Below are 18,528 nucleotides of genomic sequence, written 5' to 3'. Positions count from 1 at the left end.
GCCCGCCCGTCCACTAGGCGACCACCCCCGAGGGGCCAGCCTCATCCCTGACCACTCTGTGGAATTCTGCCCATGTCAACCCCTCGACCCAGCACCATACCCAATGTTCCTAGGCAGAGGAATGTCCAACAACGACAAAGAAGCGACGCACACAGGTGGGGTGGAAGTCTCTGAGCATCAACACAGTCCGCCGCGTGAGGAAACAGGCTTCCCAGTGCTGCCCTAGGATCTGCACTGCACGCAAGGTTCAGGAAGGCAGAAGCAGCCAAAGCAGACATTAGTTGCCGGAGTTGTCTCTGGGTCGCAGGAGGGCATGCACGGGATGAGGCCACCACATCCCACTCAGGTCCAACGCCTCCGGGACAGATCAGGCCCTCAGAAGGTCGAACACACTGTAGCATACTGGCCGGGGCGTCCAGTCGTGTACTAACCTCAGGGGTGGCCGCCACAGCGTCCTCCTGCGCGCAGTGTGGGTAGACTCTGTGTTCGTGCGGACAGGCGGGCCGCCACTGCCCCAACTCCGACGCCACACCATCGAGCTTACTCCCCAAGATCACGAAACCATGAACCAAGGAGGAGTGAAGAGTACCAAGAGCCTCGAGGAGGTCGCCGTACCCCAGCTCAGCTCTCTGTGATCTCGCCGCCACACTCCCAAAAATCGTACGCTCACAGGCCCGCTGCGGCCCAGCGGACAGGATGGTAGGCTTCATCGGCCCAAGATGGCCGCCAAGTATGCCCGACCCTCACCGGGGCCGGGACCCCGGGACAAGCGTCGCGATGTCACGTCGCGGGTGACCGGGTTCCGGGGGCAGGCAAAAAACTATCCGCGGTCACGGGCAACAGTCGTCCCCACCACGGACCAGCTCCCGTAGAAATCCGGGGGCGGCCCGCAATGATCGGGGCAGGATACGGACGGCGGCCGGGCAGCTCACCAGCAAGGCAGGGGCAGTCACCGGAGGATCTAAGATTTGCACCCCCGGTCATGCACTCGGTCAGCTACACTGGGCAGTAGAAGTGACCACGCCGAAATGTAGGCCGAGTTTGGCACCGCTCCGGTGGGCCGACTCCACCCAGTCACCACCGGCCGCTGTTGTCGCACTGCCACCCGGCCACGGCGTCCACTCGATGTCCCGGCTCCAGGGCTGCACAGGCCGCAAAGTTCAGATGCGGTTTTCTCCGGCGATAGCACGGCTAGAAACCTCGGAGTCACACAGTCGGGAGCCCCTCTCCTTCAGAAACACGACCACGTAGCACAGGTTGAGGATCTCAGGCAGGATATCCGTGCGGGATGCGGAGGTTCACGGAGCCGGGAGTCTACGCTGCCGTCCCGGTCGCCATCTTGGCTCCTCCTCGATTTGGCCGATCTTAATGGTATAGTGCCACCGGAACAGGGGGTGCTTTAAAGAACGACATTCAACAATTGACCACTGTTTCTCGCTCTGGTCCACTGCATGTGAGTCAGTGGAGCAGAGGGGGATCCTTTTCTGCTGCTTTGTTGATTTCCGTGCAACTTTTGACCTTGTAGATAGAAACCGTCTATGGGAGGCACTGAGAAAACAAGATATCCCAAATGACCTATTAAGGCCAATTCAGGAGCTGCATAGAAGGAACTGGACTCGGGTTATTTTGGATACCATGGGGACGTTAAAACAAAAAATACAAGTGAACAATGGATTGAGACAGGGTAGTGTATTACCCCCTCTACTCTTCTCCTTGCTTGTCGCCGACCTGCCCGCGATATCAGCTGCTGCAAATGGCTTTAGCCCCAAAATGAATATTTAACTTGTGATATGCCTATTGTATGCAGATCTTGTGATCCAAGACCAGACCGAAATAGGTCTGCAAAGGAAATTAGAGAAAATCGAGAATTATTGTAGATGGAAGAAATTAGTGGTAAACATGGAAAAGACAAGAGTACTTTGCTTTGGGAAAACTAAAAGCAAATTTAAGTGGCACCTAGGCTCGGAGAGAATTGAAGTAGTAAACTAATATTAGTACCTTGGAGTTTGATTCGAGCGGTCTCTGAAATGGAAATTTCACCTAGAGGCTTTAACGGCCAGGGTTATCGCCTCGGTGAATGGGCTGAAAAAATTTAATAAGGCCTTCGGATAAATGTCATGTAGACCAGTGCTAAAAGCGTACGGAGCAATGAGCCCCCCGCAACTCTAATATGGAGTGGAATTGGTTTATTATTGTGGTAAAAACATGTGGGATGCAGAGGAGGGGAAATGACTGAAGTATTTACTGTCACTCCCCAATTCAATCATGATTCAAACATTGAGATTAGAAACAGGCATGACCTCATGGAACATGCTGGCAGCAAGAGCCCTAATAAGATTTAGGGGAAAACCAAGTGGGGAGGATGAATGGAAAATTTCTCAGTGGTGCAAGAATGAAATTGTGCAAAGAGAATTAAAATGGGCAAAAAAGGTTAGGTCTAAACTGGCTTCCATTTGCACTGCAATGAAGGCACTGCTGCTTCCGCAGACACTTCAAATAGAAATCTCCAAGATAGAGCTAAAGGCGCTATGCACAGAATTGTCTAATGAAAAGGATTATCAATATTTAAATGAGAAAAATCTGTACACTTTATGTGAAATGCATGGCGGAATAAAGTGAGTTATCCATATGTGAATACCCTGCCAAACCAGATGTTAAGAAACGAGGTACTGAAAGTAAGAACTGGACTCAACCCCTGTATGATAAGCGCTAATGCAAAAATGATTGGAATAGGAGGGAACTGTATCTGTGGATTGAATACCAAATGTGACAACAGCAGAGACAATGGTTATACCCAAAATTCTTCAAATATGAAATTAGGACCCGAGGGCATGCCGTAGACTTTTTAGCTGAGATTTGTTTTTTAGATATAGCATGTGCTATTGGAAGATTTATAAGGGCTGTTAGTGCAATGCTTATTGAGAACCAGTAGGGGTATGGATATGTTTTTATAAAACTATTAGCAGATTTTATTGAAGGATATATTTTATCACAAGAATTTATATATGGTTTTATTGCTACATATGTATTTCATCTCCTTTTTATTGCTGTATTGTTTAAAGACCACTGGTCTGAATAAACATATTCTTGACTTGACTTACTTTAATAAGTTCTTTTCAATTATGCCCCTGTATAGGTATTACCAGTAAATCCCTTGCAAAATATGCTGGAGACGAAAAGTATCATTGGTTTGGTAGCCTCTTTCCTTAACGTTTTTTCATTGTTTTGAGATACTCAGAAACTTCTTGTGAATATTTGTTATTGTTTGTATAGCTTTGACCTACACTGGAATGTGGATACACTAATTCATTAAGCAGCAGCACAAGTTGGTCCTTAAAAAAGCCACAACACTTCTAGGGAGGGTTAATAGGCTGAAACATGTAGACCATTAATGTAATTAACTGCAGGTATATGTTACTCCTGCGAGTGCCTTGTTTTTAATCCTGGCCCCAGGAAGTGTTACTAAAAGGTATATTATGTACCTGGTAGCCAGTTTTATCCTTTCACTACCAGTACTCCCCCCCCCCCCCTTTTTTTGCTCTGCATCTCTCAGTTTACCTGATTTGTGACTCATCATTGTAGTATTTAGTGCAACCTGAATTAGAAACAAGCATTTGCAAAGCAATAGTTTGAGCTATTGACATTGCAAATGACAATGCCTTTTATTTTTTTCTTTAAAACATGAATAAAAGGCATTGTCATTTACAATGCCAATAGCTTAAACTTGCGTAAATGCAAGACCTATTGCATTGCAAATGCTTCTTTCCCTCATTTCTTTCTCCTGGTTTCTTCCCCTCCTAACCCCTCTGTAATGTTGTTCCCTCCGTCCCTGTGTGAGCCTCTGCACCAGGCCCAGCTGACTGTGACTTATTTCTCTCTTTTCCAAGTATATCCCCCCCTTCTCTCTCACCCCTCTATAAGGTCGCTCTCTTCTACCCCCTCACCCCCGCTCTCCTGCCCCGGTAGGCCGAGGGCCCAGCTGCCAGTATATTCCTTCCCTCCGTCTCCCCATCTGGAGGGTTGTTCCCTCAATCTCTGGGTTTCTGTGCGTGCTTGGAGGGGAAGGGAGGGAATGATGGGGCCTTGAGGGAGAGAGGAGCGGGAGGCGGCTCAGGGGGAGATGTGTCACACGTGATGTGAAGGGTTTGTGGAGAGGGCACGGCGGTGAAGGGATCACAAACAAGGGCGAGATGAGGGGAGATGTGAGGGGGAGGGTGTGTGAGGGAGCTAGTGGGAGATGTGACATGTGAGGGGGCAGGGTGTGTGAGGTAGCTAGTGTGAGATGTGACATGTGAGGGGCAGGGGTGTGTGAGGATGCTAGTGTGAGATGTCATGTGAAGGTGGGGGCAGGGGGGAGAGTCCGAGGGAGGTAGGATGAGATATGTGAGAGGATAGAGTGAGATGTGACGTATGAAGGGCATGTTTCGAGAGCATGAGGGAGGTAGGGAGCTAAAGTGAGATGTTACGTGTGCAACAGCGCAAGATTTGCGAGGTGATGGGGTTCGGGGCGCAGATGCTTGAAGCAAGGAGTAGGGTGCGGTGTGTGACATGAGGCAACGGGTTTGGGGAGAGGGGCTTGAGGCGAGCGAGGTGAGGAATTAAGGTGAGATATGACTAGCGTGGGGGGCATGTAGGGGAAATGTGTGCGAGTACGAGGCACGTAACTCGGGGAGCTGGCCATCAAGGTTGTGGGGTTAGTTAGAAAGGCGCTAGGATGGAAGCAAGGTGAGTGAGAGGGAAAGAAGCACATGTGGTGTGAGAATGGGATGTGTGAAGGAGAGGCACGTAGTGTAAAGGGAAGAGGTGCCGTGCATATAGTGTGAGGAAGGGACACCGTTCTGTGAAAAGCTCCGCGACGCAACTCCTGTAAAAAGGGAATAAAGTAAATACATGTGCTGTGAGGAACGGGGGCGTGTGGTGTGAGGAGGGGACATGCTGTGAGGAAGAGGGACACACAGAACAGTGTGTGTGAGGGGACTACTGGGGCGACATTTGAGAGATAAGTTTAAACAAGAGAACCAAGAGCTTGCCATTCCCGCTATTTATTTTTGCATCGCGCTTTCACTTTAAAGTGAAAGAGCGATGCAAAAAAAACATGCGGCGCCCTGTCTCCTTTTAGGATGGCCCAGTTGGACTCGATCGTACGGCTTGTTTATATAACACGCCTCCTTGCGATAAGAAACAGCTTCACGACAGCCGTGAAGCAGGCGATCCAGTCCGGATGGGCCAGACCAACAGCTCATTTCCAATGGCAGGCCACTGTTTAGCATAAATGGTGACGCCAGCCAATGGAAATGAGGGGCGGAACTTAAAGCCCTTTTCTGAAATCCCCATCTCACAAAATTTCTCGCCAGCAAGCAGCGCATGCGCTGTAACGCAGGCGAGACCTAAAAAAACATCCCTGAGCTCCGCCCTCTCAGTGAAGGGGTTGTAGCCTGTGCTGGGACTAGGTATCCCAACATGAGGAGAAACCCAATGATGAGGCATGCCACCTATGGTGGGTGAGGGATTTCGTCCTAATAAAGGGACACCCAAGGGGCCGCTGAAGTACTTTCTTGGACACTTTCTCAAATTCTTGTTGGACTTCTAGACCCAAGGGTTCTATATTTTGTGATTAATGACGTTGAATGCCATAGATTACTGCTCGGGTATTAAAAGGAATATGCTACTTACCAGTATGCATCTGTTCTTGGCATGTAGAGCTGCAGAGTCACACACTGAGGATAAGATCGCCATCTGGTGTTGGGCTCGGATGATTGCAGGTTGTTGTTGTCTTCGGAAGAAGCCTTTGGTCACGAGGTTAGTGACTCCTCCCCTGGACAACAGTGCGCATGGGCATCCACTCCATCGTCAGATTGTTTTTCGCCATGATGGGAAAAGATGGAGTGTATAGAAAAGAAAGAAAGGATGTCCATGTGTAATGTCTAAGTAAGACGGATGCTGGAACAGATACAGGTCCCGGGGAGGCGGGCGGGCGTGTGTGACTCTGCAGCTCTACATGCCAAGAACAGATGCATACTGGTAAGTAGCATATTCCGTTCGAGGCATATGAGCTGCAGATCACACACTGAGGATAGATTATACAGCAGTGCTCCCCTTAGCGGTGGTCGCCTGTATCCGTTGCAGCAGCTTGAAATAAAGTTTTTAGGACAGCCTGGCCCACGGAGGCCTGTTGTTTGGCCTGCACGTCAACACAATAGTGTTTAGTGAAGGTATGCGTGGTAGACCATGTGGCTGCCTTGCAAATGTCTTCTAAGGGAATATTGCCTAAGAAGGCCATAGAAGCCCCTATTTTACGCGTGGAGTGCGCCCTAGGGGGAACTGTAAGTGTACGTTTAGCCTTGAGGTAGCATATTTGGATGCATTTAACTATCCACCGGGCTATTCCTGATTTGGAGATCGGGTTGCCTTTGTGTGGTGGCGCGAAAGCAACAAAGAGTTGTTTTGTCTTTCGAAAAGGTTTTGTCCTGTCGATGTAATAAAGCAAGGCTCTTTTGACATCTAAGGTATGTAGGGCCCTTTCAGCTACCGAGTCTGGATTTGGGAAAAAGACCGGTAGTTCTACTGATTGGTTAAGGTGGAAAGGGGAAATCACTTTTGGAAGAAATTTAGGGTTTGTCCTAAGAACCACTTTGTTATGGTGTAGTTGTAAGAAAGGTTCCTCAAGTGTAAGGGCTTGTATTTCACTTACTCTGCACTTACTCTGCGTAGGGAAGTGATTGCGATAAGGAAAGCTACCTTCCATGTTAGGAATTGCAATTCACATTTGTGCATAGGTTCAAATGGGGGACCCATGAGTCTTGTTAGAACCACATTGAGATTCCACACTGGTGCAGGTGGCAATCTTGGGGGAAGAATTCTTTTGAGACCTTCCATAAACGCTTTGATGGCTGGTACCTTAAAAAGGGACAGGTGTTGCCTATTTTGCAAGTAGGCTGCCAAGGCTGCTAGGTGTAAACGTATAGAGGAATACGCTAGATTGCACCTTTGCAAGTGTAGTAGATAGCAAATGATGTTTTGGATGGAAGCATCCAATGGATGTATGTCATTATTAGCGCAGTAGATGGCAAATCGTTTCCATTTAGCGGCATAACACGCTCTAGTAGTAGGGCGTCTGGCTTCTTTTATGATATTCATACAGTCTGGAGGGAGATTGAGGTAACCGAACTCTAAGACCTCAGGAGCCAGATCGCTAGGTTCAGTGTTTGAGGATCTGGGTGTCTGATTTCTCCATGGTTCTGGGTTAACAGATCCGGGGAGAGGCGTAGCTTTTGATGTGGAACTAAAGATAGTTCCAGAAGTGTGGTGAACCACGGTTGACGTGCCCAAGTGGGAGCCACTAGTATTAGTGTTAGTGACTGTTGTTTCAGTTTGCGTACCACAAATGGAACTAGTGGGAGAGGCGGAAAGGCGTACGCAAATCTGCCTGACCAGTTCATCCATAGGGCATTGCCCTTCGACTGTGGGTGTGGAAACCTGGCGGCGAAGGTTGGGCATTTTGTGTTTTCGGGAGTGGCGAACAGGTCTATGTCTGGTTGTCCCCACTTTTGGAAGAAGGGGAGTAGAACCTTGGGGTGTAGTTCCCATTCGTGGATCTGTTGTGTGTGGCGACTTAGGAGGTCGGCCACTTGATTGTGGATCCCTGGGAGATGTTCTGCTAACAGGTAGATGTTTTGGGGAATTGCCCATCTCCAGATTTGCTGTGCCAGTTGGGACAGTTGGAGAGAGTGTGTCCCTCCCTGTTTCTGTATATAATACATTGTCGTCATGTTGTCTGTGCGTATGAGGACAGTTTTGTTCTTTAGGTGAATTTGAAAGGATTTTAGTGCTAGGAACACTGCTAAGAGTTCCAGGTGGTTGATGTGGAGCAGTTTTTGTTGACTGGTCCATCTGCCCTGAGTGGTATGGTGAAGGAGGTGGGCTCCCCACCCCGTGAGAGATGCGTCTGTAGTTAGCACAACTTGTGGAAGAGGCTCTAAGAACGGTCTCCCTTTGGACAGGTTGATGGTGTTCCACCATTTCAGTGAGCGAAGTGAGCGACTGTCCACCAACACCAGATCGGTAAGTTGTCCGTGAGCTTGGTTCCACTGTTGTGCTAAGCATTCCTGTAAGGGACGCATTTGAAGTCGTGCGTGTGGGACTATGGAGATGCATGACGCCATCATGCCTAGGAGCTGCATGAACACTCTCGCTGGAAGAGATGGATGAGTTTGAAATTGAGAGATGAGATTTTGTATACTGGCTATCCTGGCAGTGCTGGGATAGGCAATGGTTTTGGATGTATCTATGGTTGCTCCTAGATACTGATGTAAGTGGGAAGGTTGTAGGTGGGATTTGGGGTAGTTGATAGTGAATCCCAAATCGTGGAGAGTTTGAATCGTGCGATGAGTGTGGAGAACGCATTTTTGGTATGTATTGGCTTTTATGAGCCAATCGTCCAGATAGGGGAAGACATGGATCTGTTGTCTTCTGAGATGCGCTGCCACGACTGCTAGGCACTTGGTGAACACTCTGGGTGCCGTTGTTACTCCGAATGGGAGAACTGTAAATTGATAGTGTTGCCCATCTACCACAAATCGTAGATATTTTCTGTGAGCGGGATGCATAGGGATGTGAAAGTATGCGTCCTTGAGGTCCAATGTGGCGAGGAAGTCTCCCTGTTGTAAAAGTGGGAGGACTTGTTGGAGAGTGGTCATATGAAAATGATCCGAATGTATATACTGGTTTAGTAGTCTGAGATCCAGTATGGGCCTTAGTGTTTTGTCCTTTTTGGGAATGAGGAAGTATAGAGAATATACCCCTTTTCCCTGATGTTGAAGGGGGACTGGTTCTATCGCATGTTTTTGTAACAGGGATTGAACTTCTTGTTTGAGGAGAGAGAGATGATGCGAGGACATTGGACGTTGTTTGGGCGGTATGTTTGGGGGGGATTGTATGAGTTCGAGGCAGTAGCCAGACTGGATAATTTGTCTTACCCACCTGCCTGTGGTGATGGAAGTCCAGACAGGTAGGAATTGTTGGAGTCGCCCCCCGACCGGAGTGGAATGGTCTGGGGGGAGTGGTGGCAAGTCACTGTTTGGTGGCTGGTGAGGTGCGGGTGTTGTTGTTGTTGCCCCGCCCTCGACCTTTGTTATTGTTTCCCCTATAACCTCCCCGGAAATAACCTCTGTTAGGGGATGTTTGTCCAGAATTTTTAAAGGTGGACGTAGTCTCAGTTGATGTGTTTTTGGAGCCTCCTCTATAAAAGGAGCGACGAAAGGAACCCCGGTTTTGATGAGACTGCAGTGCTCCCATAGACTTGGCAGTTTCATTATCCTTTTTCATTTTTTCTAATGCAGTATCCACTGCAGGGCCAAATAGCTGCTCTTGGTTGAAAGGTTGAGCTAGAATTGCGGTTTGAACCTCCGGTTTAAAACCGGAAATACGGAGCCAGGCATGTCGTCTGAGTAAGACGCTAGTATTGACCGCTCTAGAAGCAGTGTCTGCTGCATCTAAGGCGCATTTAATGGAGGCATTAGATATTAATTTGCCTTCTTGGATGAGGTCAGAGGCCTGGGACTTAAAGGGTTCAGGCAGATGTTGCATAAGGTCCTCAAGTTGGTCATAATGTGCTCTATCATACCTGGCTAACAGGGCCTGGGTATTCGCAATACGCCAATGGTTAGCCGCCTGCGCGGCAACCCGTTTGCCTGAGGCTTCTAAAAGCTTAGACTCTTTGTCTGGGGGAGGCGTTTCTCCAGTTGTCTGTGAGTTAGCGCGCTTCCTGGCATTTGATACGACTAAGGAGTCTAAAGGGAGCTGGGCCTTAATGTATGCAGGGTCTTGCGGGGCTGGTCGGTACTTTTTTTCGATGTGTGGGTTGAGAACCCTAGCTCGAACAGGGTCCTTAAAGAGTTCAGTAGCATGCTTTATAACCCCTTTGATCATGGGCAGTATGTGAACAGTCTTTTGTGACTGCTCAAAGGTATCAAGGAGAAAGTCCTCTTCAAGGGCGTCTGTGTGCATTGTGACGCCGTGGAATGTTGCTGCCCTATTTATAAGTTGGCCGAACCCTAGGTGGTCATCAGGAGGGGAGGGCTTGGAGGGGTAGGTAGTGGGGTCAGGCATGTCAGGTATAGGATAAGACCAGTCATCCATGGGTGCTGGGTCTGGGAACGTAAAAGGGTCGTTTGGATCAACAGGATCATTAAATAAATCAGGGTCCGCCCCTCCCCCTAAATCATCATAATCATCCTGTGGAGGAGGTGAATGATAGGGAGATGGTAAAGGTAAAGGTAAAGGAGAATCAGGAGGAGGAGGGGGGGACGGGTTAGGAGGTAAAACAGGAGAGGAAGGACGAAGTGGCGAAGTAGCACAGTCCTTTTTCCGTATGGGAGCTGGGGGAGGTGTAGTGTCCAGCTTCCGCTTTTTATATGGGATGGCAGTCACATGTCCCGTGTTAGGATTGATGTAGATCCGCTTTTGAGTAGGATCTGGTCGAAAAAGTTCATCTGGCTCCGAAGGTGGTGGCTGCGGTGTCCGCTTCGGGTCTTTATGAGCTTTTTTCGGCGGGGACGCAGTTTTCGGCGCCGATGATTTTTTCGGGTCCGATGGATTTTTCGGAACCGACTGAGTTTTCGGTGCCGACTGAGTTTTCGGTGCCGACTGAGTTTTCGGTGCCGATGGACTTTCAGGCATCGATGTTGAAGAACGTTTCGGTGCCGGTGGAGACTTCGGTGCCGAGGAACGTTTCTGTGCCGAAGGAGATTTCGGTCTTGGAGCCTGTTTCGGTGCCAACAGTGGGTTTTTGGGTGCCGAGGGTGTTAAAGGCACAATCAGGTGAGGTTTGCTCGAGCCCGAGCCACCCACAGGCTTAGATGTCTTCGGAGCCGGGCCCGAGGGCGGGGCTTCTGAAGAGGATTTCCGGTCGCGACTGGGCCCAGCTGGCGGAGTCTTGACCAATGGTTTTTTGGATGGGGCAGGGGTAGGGGGGGTGGTACTCACACGCTGCCCTGGAGTGATGAGGTCATCGGAATCGTCGGCCTCGGACACGATCTCGAGATCTTCGGTGTCGTCTTCGGGAACATCTTGAGCAAAGATGTCCTCCGGTTCTGGAGCTGGTTTGGCCATAATATGGCGTCGAGCTCTTCGGTCCCGGAGGGTCTTCTTCGAACGGAAAGCGGAACAAGCTGGACAGGTGGACTCGTTGTGTTCCGGCGACAGGCAGAGGTTACAAACCTCGTGGTGGTCACTGTGGGGGAACTTCGCTCCACACTGGGGGCATTTTTTGAAGGGTGTCCTGTCCATCAGCCGCTTGCGGAACCGGTCCGAGTTGAGTTCGACGTCGATGGAATGAAGATTAAGTATTTGAAATGATTGCTAGAAGTTTTCTGCTGGAGCGGAAAAAAGTTCATCCGAACCCAATGGCGGAAAAAAACAATCTGACGATGGAGTGGATGCCCATGCGCACTGTTGTCCAGGGGAGGAGTCACTAACCTCGTGACCAAAGGCTTCTTCCGAAGACAACAACAACCTGCAATCATCCGAGCCCAACACCAGATGGCGATCTTATCCTCAGTGTGTGATCTGCAGCTCATATGCCTCGAACACAGGATGACCCTAGTGAGTGGTGGCTAGTTATAGAATGTCTGGGAAAGGTGAGGAGCCAAATACATTTCAGATTATTTTAAGGTACAGTGAAGGTTGCTCCGCTGCAGGACGCAGATTCACTCTCTCGGTGTAAGGACTGTGATGATAAAGAGTGGGAGTCATAGTAAGGAGGTTGAAGCAATTGGTCCCTTGTTAACTTTGTACTCTAAAGAGGAAGAAAGCAGTATTGAGTCTGAGTTACACAATGGTGTGTACTATTGTAGAAGAAACAAGCACACCGTGTGAACAGGAGAAGACACAAAAAACAATGCCAGACTGCAACTCTGCACAGGAGTTTACACAAAGGAAAACAGTGAGAGATGAAATACACTGCCCTGTGGAGAAACCTACAAATGCAGATAGGAACAAAGAGAACATATGCAGATAACTCAAAAATAATCTCATATCATAAATTACTTTCTGCTTTCAGGCAAAATATCATGTTGCATAGGTATATTACAATTTAGAGAATCAGTGTTGTAGTACAAAAGTGCAATTAAAATGTAAATAATATTATTGACATTTGCATTTTGTTTTATTTTACCCTTATCCTTTTGATGCCACCTCGAGTGACTTGTTGGCAATCATATAATTCTATTCTCTCCAGGCTGTGACAGTTCCTCAAGTGCTCTAGGGTCATATCAGTAATCAGGGGACAGTTGTCCAGCTCCAGCACCTGCAGTTGCTCATGACCACATGCACTGTTGCTAAGATGAAAAATACCATCATCTGTGATCAGCTCACAATGAGACAAACTCTAAAGAAGATAAAGAGTAGAAAGTCAGAACACATGCAAGTTGCATAAAACATTAAACAGGCATAGACCAAAAGCATTCTGAACAATTAAATATTTGTGATTGCAATACATTGAAGAGCTGGAAAATCAAGAGCATTATTTGCAAATAAGCAAACTTCACGCACTATTTTAATTAAAAAACTATAATGAATGACCTGTCTAATTTATGGAAGACATGAGGCTCTTATTGTACATGTTTTAGCATACGGCGCTCTTAAAAAAGTTCAAGCAATGATTAATAGGAGAACTAACAGGAAAAACTACTAGACCAACAACCTCTGGTTTTAGACATGCATTCAAACTGCACAGATGGGTATGTTAGTCCATGCCACGCAGTATAAATAGCCCAATCGGCCACATATTGTCCTCTTTCTTGTGGCATCTTTTAAATGCATCCATCCTAGTAATTTATAGGCTGCATACATTTAAAAAAAAAAAAAAAAGGTTTACTTATTTGCTTGAATGTTGTAGTGTGAGCAATCTCTTGAGCTGTGGAAACTGCCATACCACGCATGCTTATATTTAATCCCTTCATAGCATTTTCCTTACCCAGTGATTAATGGGTAAAAAGTAAGTGCCAAGGCTCTCATTAGGAGGGCACTGCAGCTTGCACCACACATTGCCCATGCCAGTACTCCCAGTGACAGTACCAACATAATACTAACCATCACACTTCTACAAGTGTGGCAATCCAGACTATTCGAGGCACCCATATCTACAAGAATGACTTGAGCAGCAGGTAATTGTCATTGCCAATGTATATTAAATTAATAAATAACTATGGCTGTGCTCATCTCTAAATTTGGCAGGCAGGCCCACCATGTGGCAGGCTGCCAAAGGTGCTGGAGTTGACAATTAAGTGCTAGTGCAGAGCACCGGAAACCACTGCCTCAAATTAAGCACCGCCCTTACCATGTGCATCAGTGAGTCAGTCAGGAGGAGATGTGTTATGGTTCTTCCCTCTTCTCCAGTGGCCCGCTTGATACATTTTTAGGTCGAAGCCTAAAGCAAATGCTTATTGGGAACATTCAGAGAGCTTCCCTGCATTACACCCATTGCTTATTATTGGGTATGTGGTTAGTAACTCACATTTTCTGGCTTTCTATTTACAGGCTTTATTTGTTTTAGGCTGTCCAGAGTGAGCTAGTCCCTCTCAAGGAGCAACGCTTTTTAACACTACATCTCCCTGTATCCTTCCATGAATTTTTTGTAAATAGGCCTGTAAATCTTGATCTTGTCACAATTGCTGTGCATACAAAGACACTCTACATCACTCTATTCTACACCAGTGCACCCTACATCACTGCACTCCACTCTGCAGCACTGCACTCTATGCCACTCTACTCAACACCACTCTGCTGTATGACACTGCACTCTTTACCAATTCAATCTATGCCACTCTACACCACTGCATCTACTCTGCATCACTCTACACCACTGCACTCTATGCCCCTCCATTCTACAGACCTATACTCTACTTTGCACCACTCAATGCAACTGACTCTATGCCACTCTACTCTGCACCACTGTGCTCGATGACACTCTCCTTCACTGCACTCTGCTATGCAACACACTATTCTAAGCCTGTTGGAAATGTACCTTTTTGCAGGGTTATCCCCAAACTTTTTGCTTCTTCCTCCAACTTTTTCCTGACCTGTTGTTGTTGGCTATAGGACTCTGGGCACTTTACCATTACTGATCAGTGATAAAGTGTATATGCTCTCTGTGTAAATTGTTATTGTGATTGGTTATCCATGATTGGTGTATTTGATTTACCAGTAGGTCCCTAGTAAAGTGCACTGAGTGTGCCAGAACTGCTAAATCAAATGCTACTAGTGGGTCTGCAGCATTGACTGTGCCACCCACATAAGTAGCCCTCAAAAGAGTTCTCAGGCCTGCCACTGCAGTGTTTGTGCGCAGTTTGTTAACTGCCATGTCAACTTGGCAAGTGGACCCACTTGCCAGGCCTTAACCTTCCCTTTTCTTACATATAGGACACCCCTATAGTAGGCCCAAGGTAACCCCCTGTGCTGAGTGCAGTGTATGTGAAAGGGAGGACATGTACTGGTGTGTGTAACATGTCCTGATAGTGAAATACTGGCAATTTCGCTTTTCACTATTGAAAGGCTATCTTGCCCTAGTGGACAGAATGGGGAATGCTTTATAACATTTTACAAGCATATCTTCCCGTAGGGATACAATAGAAAAATGGAGTTTGGTATCCCTGAACTCAGGATTTAATAACACATCTTTGAATTATGATGATTTTTAAAGTGTGTGTTTGAAAATACCACTTTTAGAAAGTGTCTATTTTCTTATTCTATCATCCTGTGTGCCATTGCCTGTTTGTGGATTGACTGTCTGGCTTTGGAGTGACAGGGGCTGGGGGGTGCAGTGGCTCCAGGCGTCTGGATGAGTCCGCACTAGGCTGAATAGGCCTGATCTGAATTTTGAATGGTTTTAGGAGTAGCATCTGTACCTGAATAGGGCTGTGCCTGCCTTCCACAATGCTGGCTCCGTCCCCCTGTGGTGTGTCTGGAACCAAGGCTCACACTGACAATGGATGTTGTTGTGCACTTGCAGAGTGCCCCCCAGAACTGGTGTGATCTGGGCTCAGACCCCCTGCACAAAGAGAACAAAGACATTTTGGGGTACAAGTATTAGACCTAAAACCCCTGAACTTTAGATCATTCCTGTAATTCAAGAGGAACCTTTGCCAAAGAGGAGGGCTGGGGAGACTGAGAAGTACTGCCCTTGCTGTGTGTCTAGGGTTGGCCTGCAGTTGCTGTTTCTGCCAAGGAAAGGAGAAGGACTTTGCTGTGGGCTGTGTCCCCTGCTTGAAGGAGAGCTCCAAGGGGCTGAAGTGATTAGGCCTCCCGTTCAGAAGTCTCAGTTACACAAAGACACCCCCAGCTCCCCTGAACTCTGCTGGTGTGAGTTCTGTCCTGCCGAGAGTTGCCTGTGCCAGTTTGGGCCTCTGGAGGTTGTTGCTTCTGTTTGGGAGCTGAAAGAAAGGGGAAACATGAAGAACTGCTAAAATCGACGCTTCTGATGGCTGTTTCCCCAACGCATGTCCATGGCACGCGAAGAATTTGCACGCATCGCCGTGCCACTACGAGAACCGCCGCAGCACCAGCCACCGCTGCAAGAATCGCCACATCGAGGGATCGCGGCTGAAGAGGACCGACGCAGCGCCGCTCAATGCCACCTCATCGATCGCCAATGCATTGGAGATTTCAAAGAATCCCACCTGTACGGCACGTTCTTCGGACGCATCACCCGCAGACCGGAACCAGCATGAGGAATCAACGCATCACTCCCCGTACAGACCAGATGAGATGCAACCCGTCCTCTGCGTGCAGCGGGACTATCGCATCGCTTCCTCAAGGTCTCAGGAGTGTCGCATCTCTTTGTTTTCCGACTCTGCAGCGGTTTGGCTTTTGGAAATTTGACGCATCTACAGGTACTTTAGTGAAAAGTCACGCATTCATAGTTTTCTATGGTACAAGTTCTTGAAACCTTTGAAAGTCATGTTTAACTGTGTATGTTGGATTTTTGTTGTTTTGGTCTTGTTTAGTTTAGATAAAGGTATTTTATTTTTCTAAACTGGTGTAGTGTCCATTTGTGGTGTTTTCACTGTGTTACTGTGAGTGTTGGTGCAAATACTTTACACATTGCCTTTGGGATAAGCCAGTCTGCTCGTGCCAAGCTACCAAGGGGGTGAGCAGGGATTATCTACAGTGTGTATCCCCATTACCATGACTAGAAGCAAGGGTCCCTATTTGGACAAAGGTACCTACCTCTGCCAACTAGAGACCCTCATTTCTAACACCACCACTACATTCTACGATGCTCAAATGTACGCCATTGAATTCTATGCCACTGCACTTTACAACAGTGCACTCTTAGCAACTATACTCAGCAACACGCAATACACTCTACAGCACTCCAGTCTACTCTATGCCATTCCACTGTACACCACTCGACGCAACTCCACTACACCACTCCAATACATGGCACTCAATGCCACTCCACTCTACTTCACTCTTCGTCATTCTACTCTACGACCCTACACACCACTCTCCTCTATTCCACTAACCTTCAACCATGCTGAACAGCAGCCACGCTGGTGTATAACACATTGGCAAAGCCAATAGCTCCTGCATAGACGCTTCTGTTCTGAGTATTCAATTCCACTGTACTATAACTGCATCATAACAACCTGTCAAGATTTTAATCTACAGAAATTCATACAAAGAATAAATGATTATACAATGTGCAATTACAACACTTGAAGAGGCGTTAATTATTAATGACTACTCTAGCACCGATGAAGATGAAAACGTATTTGAACATTTACACTCACATCTTGTTAGCTCTGCAACCATCCCTGTGTAAAAAAAGCTATTTCTATGCAGCCAATGGTTAAACGTACTGGGAAACGTGTTTAGAGGATTATTATTCCGAACCCCTTTCTGCCCCAAAAAACAGGGCATGATGGCAAACCAAACACCAGTAACTCGTGGTCTGGATGTGTTCTGGAAATGGGTGTGTATGTTTTACGTTTGTGTCACAAGGTATGTATTTTTCCTGCACCAGGAAACCCCTTGGAGCAGCTGTGCGCATTATAAGTTTCTTAATATTAATAATAATAATAATTCCAGCAGCATCATCGCATACTGTCTTTTATGGGGGTACGAAATGTCAAAGGGAAAAGACTGCCACAGGGGAGATTCTCTGTGTACAGGGCCAAGGGGTTCTGGTTCTATCACAACTGGTATCTAGGGACTTAATTGGGTATACAGAGGCTTGATGACGTGGAACAGCAAGAGGTAGGAGATAACATAAGCAAGAATCACACAACATGCAAGTCGGCCATTATTAAGTCCTTTGAGACCTTACAGCTATAATCACAAGCAGATGGAAAAGCTACACAGATAAAGACTAGTTGAGGTTGTTGGTCCTCACAGCTGAAGAGTTTGTGGCTTTGGATATCCAAACCGAAAGATGCTGATGTCACAGTATGGTTCTCAAGGTCTGTGATGAATCTGCTTAGCGACAGGAGGGGTTTCACATGACAGATTTTCACGAAGTGAGATAATGTTCAGTAGAAATATATTAACATTAACCAGGCACTCAAAGCAGCAGTGGAGGCTTGTTATTTCACTGGGTCTGTTTCTGAGGACCAGGCAATTCAAATTAAATCTGTTCAGAAATGATGGGGGTGCAGTAAGTGCATTTCAGGCGTGAAAATTGGTTCTTTGTCCTGCACGCACACATGCATAGCCCATCACTTATTTGATCTTTTTATGCTAGGTAGGTGTGGGAGTGCCGTTATTGAAGATACAGAAGCAGGAAACCAAGCAGCAACAGAGACCAGCTGATTGGCCACAGAAACCAGCTGATGCACCCGGGCTGAAGCAGACCTCAACACAAGAGTTTTCCACTAAACTGGAAAGTCAAGCAAAGGGCGAAGGTCCGGAATACAGTATAAATGTGACCACCCCCCAAGATAGCTCTGGCACCATCTGTCTCATGACACTTTGGATTCTTGAGATTTCGGTGGTGCACTATGTGGACAGAAGGAAATGTGATTAGTGAGCCAGGGGGATCATTCAGTAGAAGTCGCCGAGCTGCTTGAGATTTCTTAGGGGTCATAGCTGGGTGGAACACAATGAGACTAGGGACAGACAGTGCAAACCATGGGGTCCCACAATCTAAATGCTGTCCTACAGGGCACAGTCTGGATGAGTTGCAAGCATGAAAAAGGTGCCCTAGGTTTAGGAAGTACATGCAAACAGCTGCTTCCAATGAGCAGGCATCTAGATCCTCACCTTTCAAGTGGACGGGTGATGTAATAATTCACGTACCATTGTGGAATTAAACACAGCCTTGACTTCATAGCAAATTTATGCATTCACCATATCCAGAGGAAGTGGTGTGGAAAATCTGTTTGTCTCTCTGACACAGTTTCAGTAAGCAAATGTGAAACACTGTGTGTACATGAAGGTGTACAGCTAGTCCTGTGCTTAATGGACTGATCATGCAGGCAATGGTGTATGTTCCGATGAACAGAGAATAAAACTTCTGTGGACCATTTAGAT

At 47.3% G+C, this 18,528-nt stretch overlaps 1 protein-coding gene across 1 annotated transcript in view; it reads right to left on the bottom strand.

Moving 5' to 3' along the window:
• Positions 1–18,528, bottom strand: part of FBXL2 (F-box and leucine rich repeat protein 2) — a 393,398-nt gene that overhangs the window by 12,184 nt on the left and 362,686 nt on the right. Inside the window, exon 14 of the mRNA XM_085607622.1 lies at positions 12,173–12,385. Within this exon, the coding sequence (XP_085463748.1) occupies positions 12,173–12,385 (213 nt within the window). The remainder of the gene's footprint in view (positions 1–12,172; positions 12,386–18,528) is intronic.

The sequence above is a fragment of the Triturus cristatus genome, chromosome 5_2, assembly GCF_964204655.1.
Source record: "Triturus cristatus chromosome 5_2, aTriCri1.1, whole genome shotgun sequence".
Classification (NCBI taxonomy): domain Eukaryota; kingdom Metazoa; phylum Chordata; class Amphibia; order Caudata; family Salamandridae; genus Triturus; species Triturus cristatus.
The sequence above is the reverse complement of the archived record's forward strand: the minus strand, read 5'-3'. Positions and strand labels throughout refer to the sequence as shown.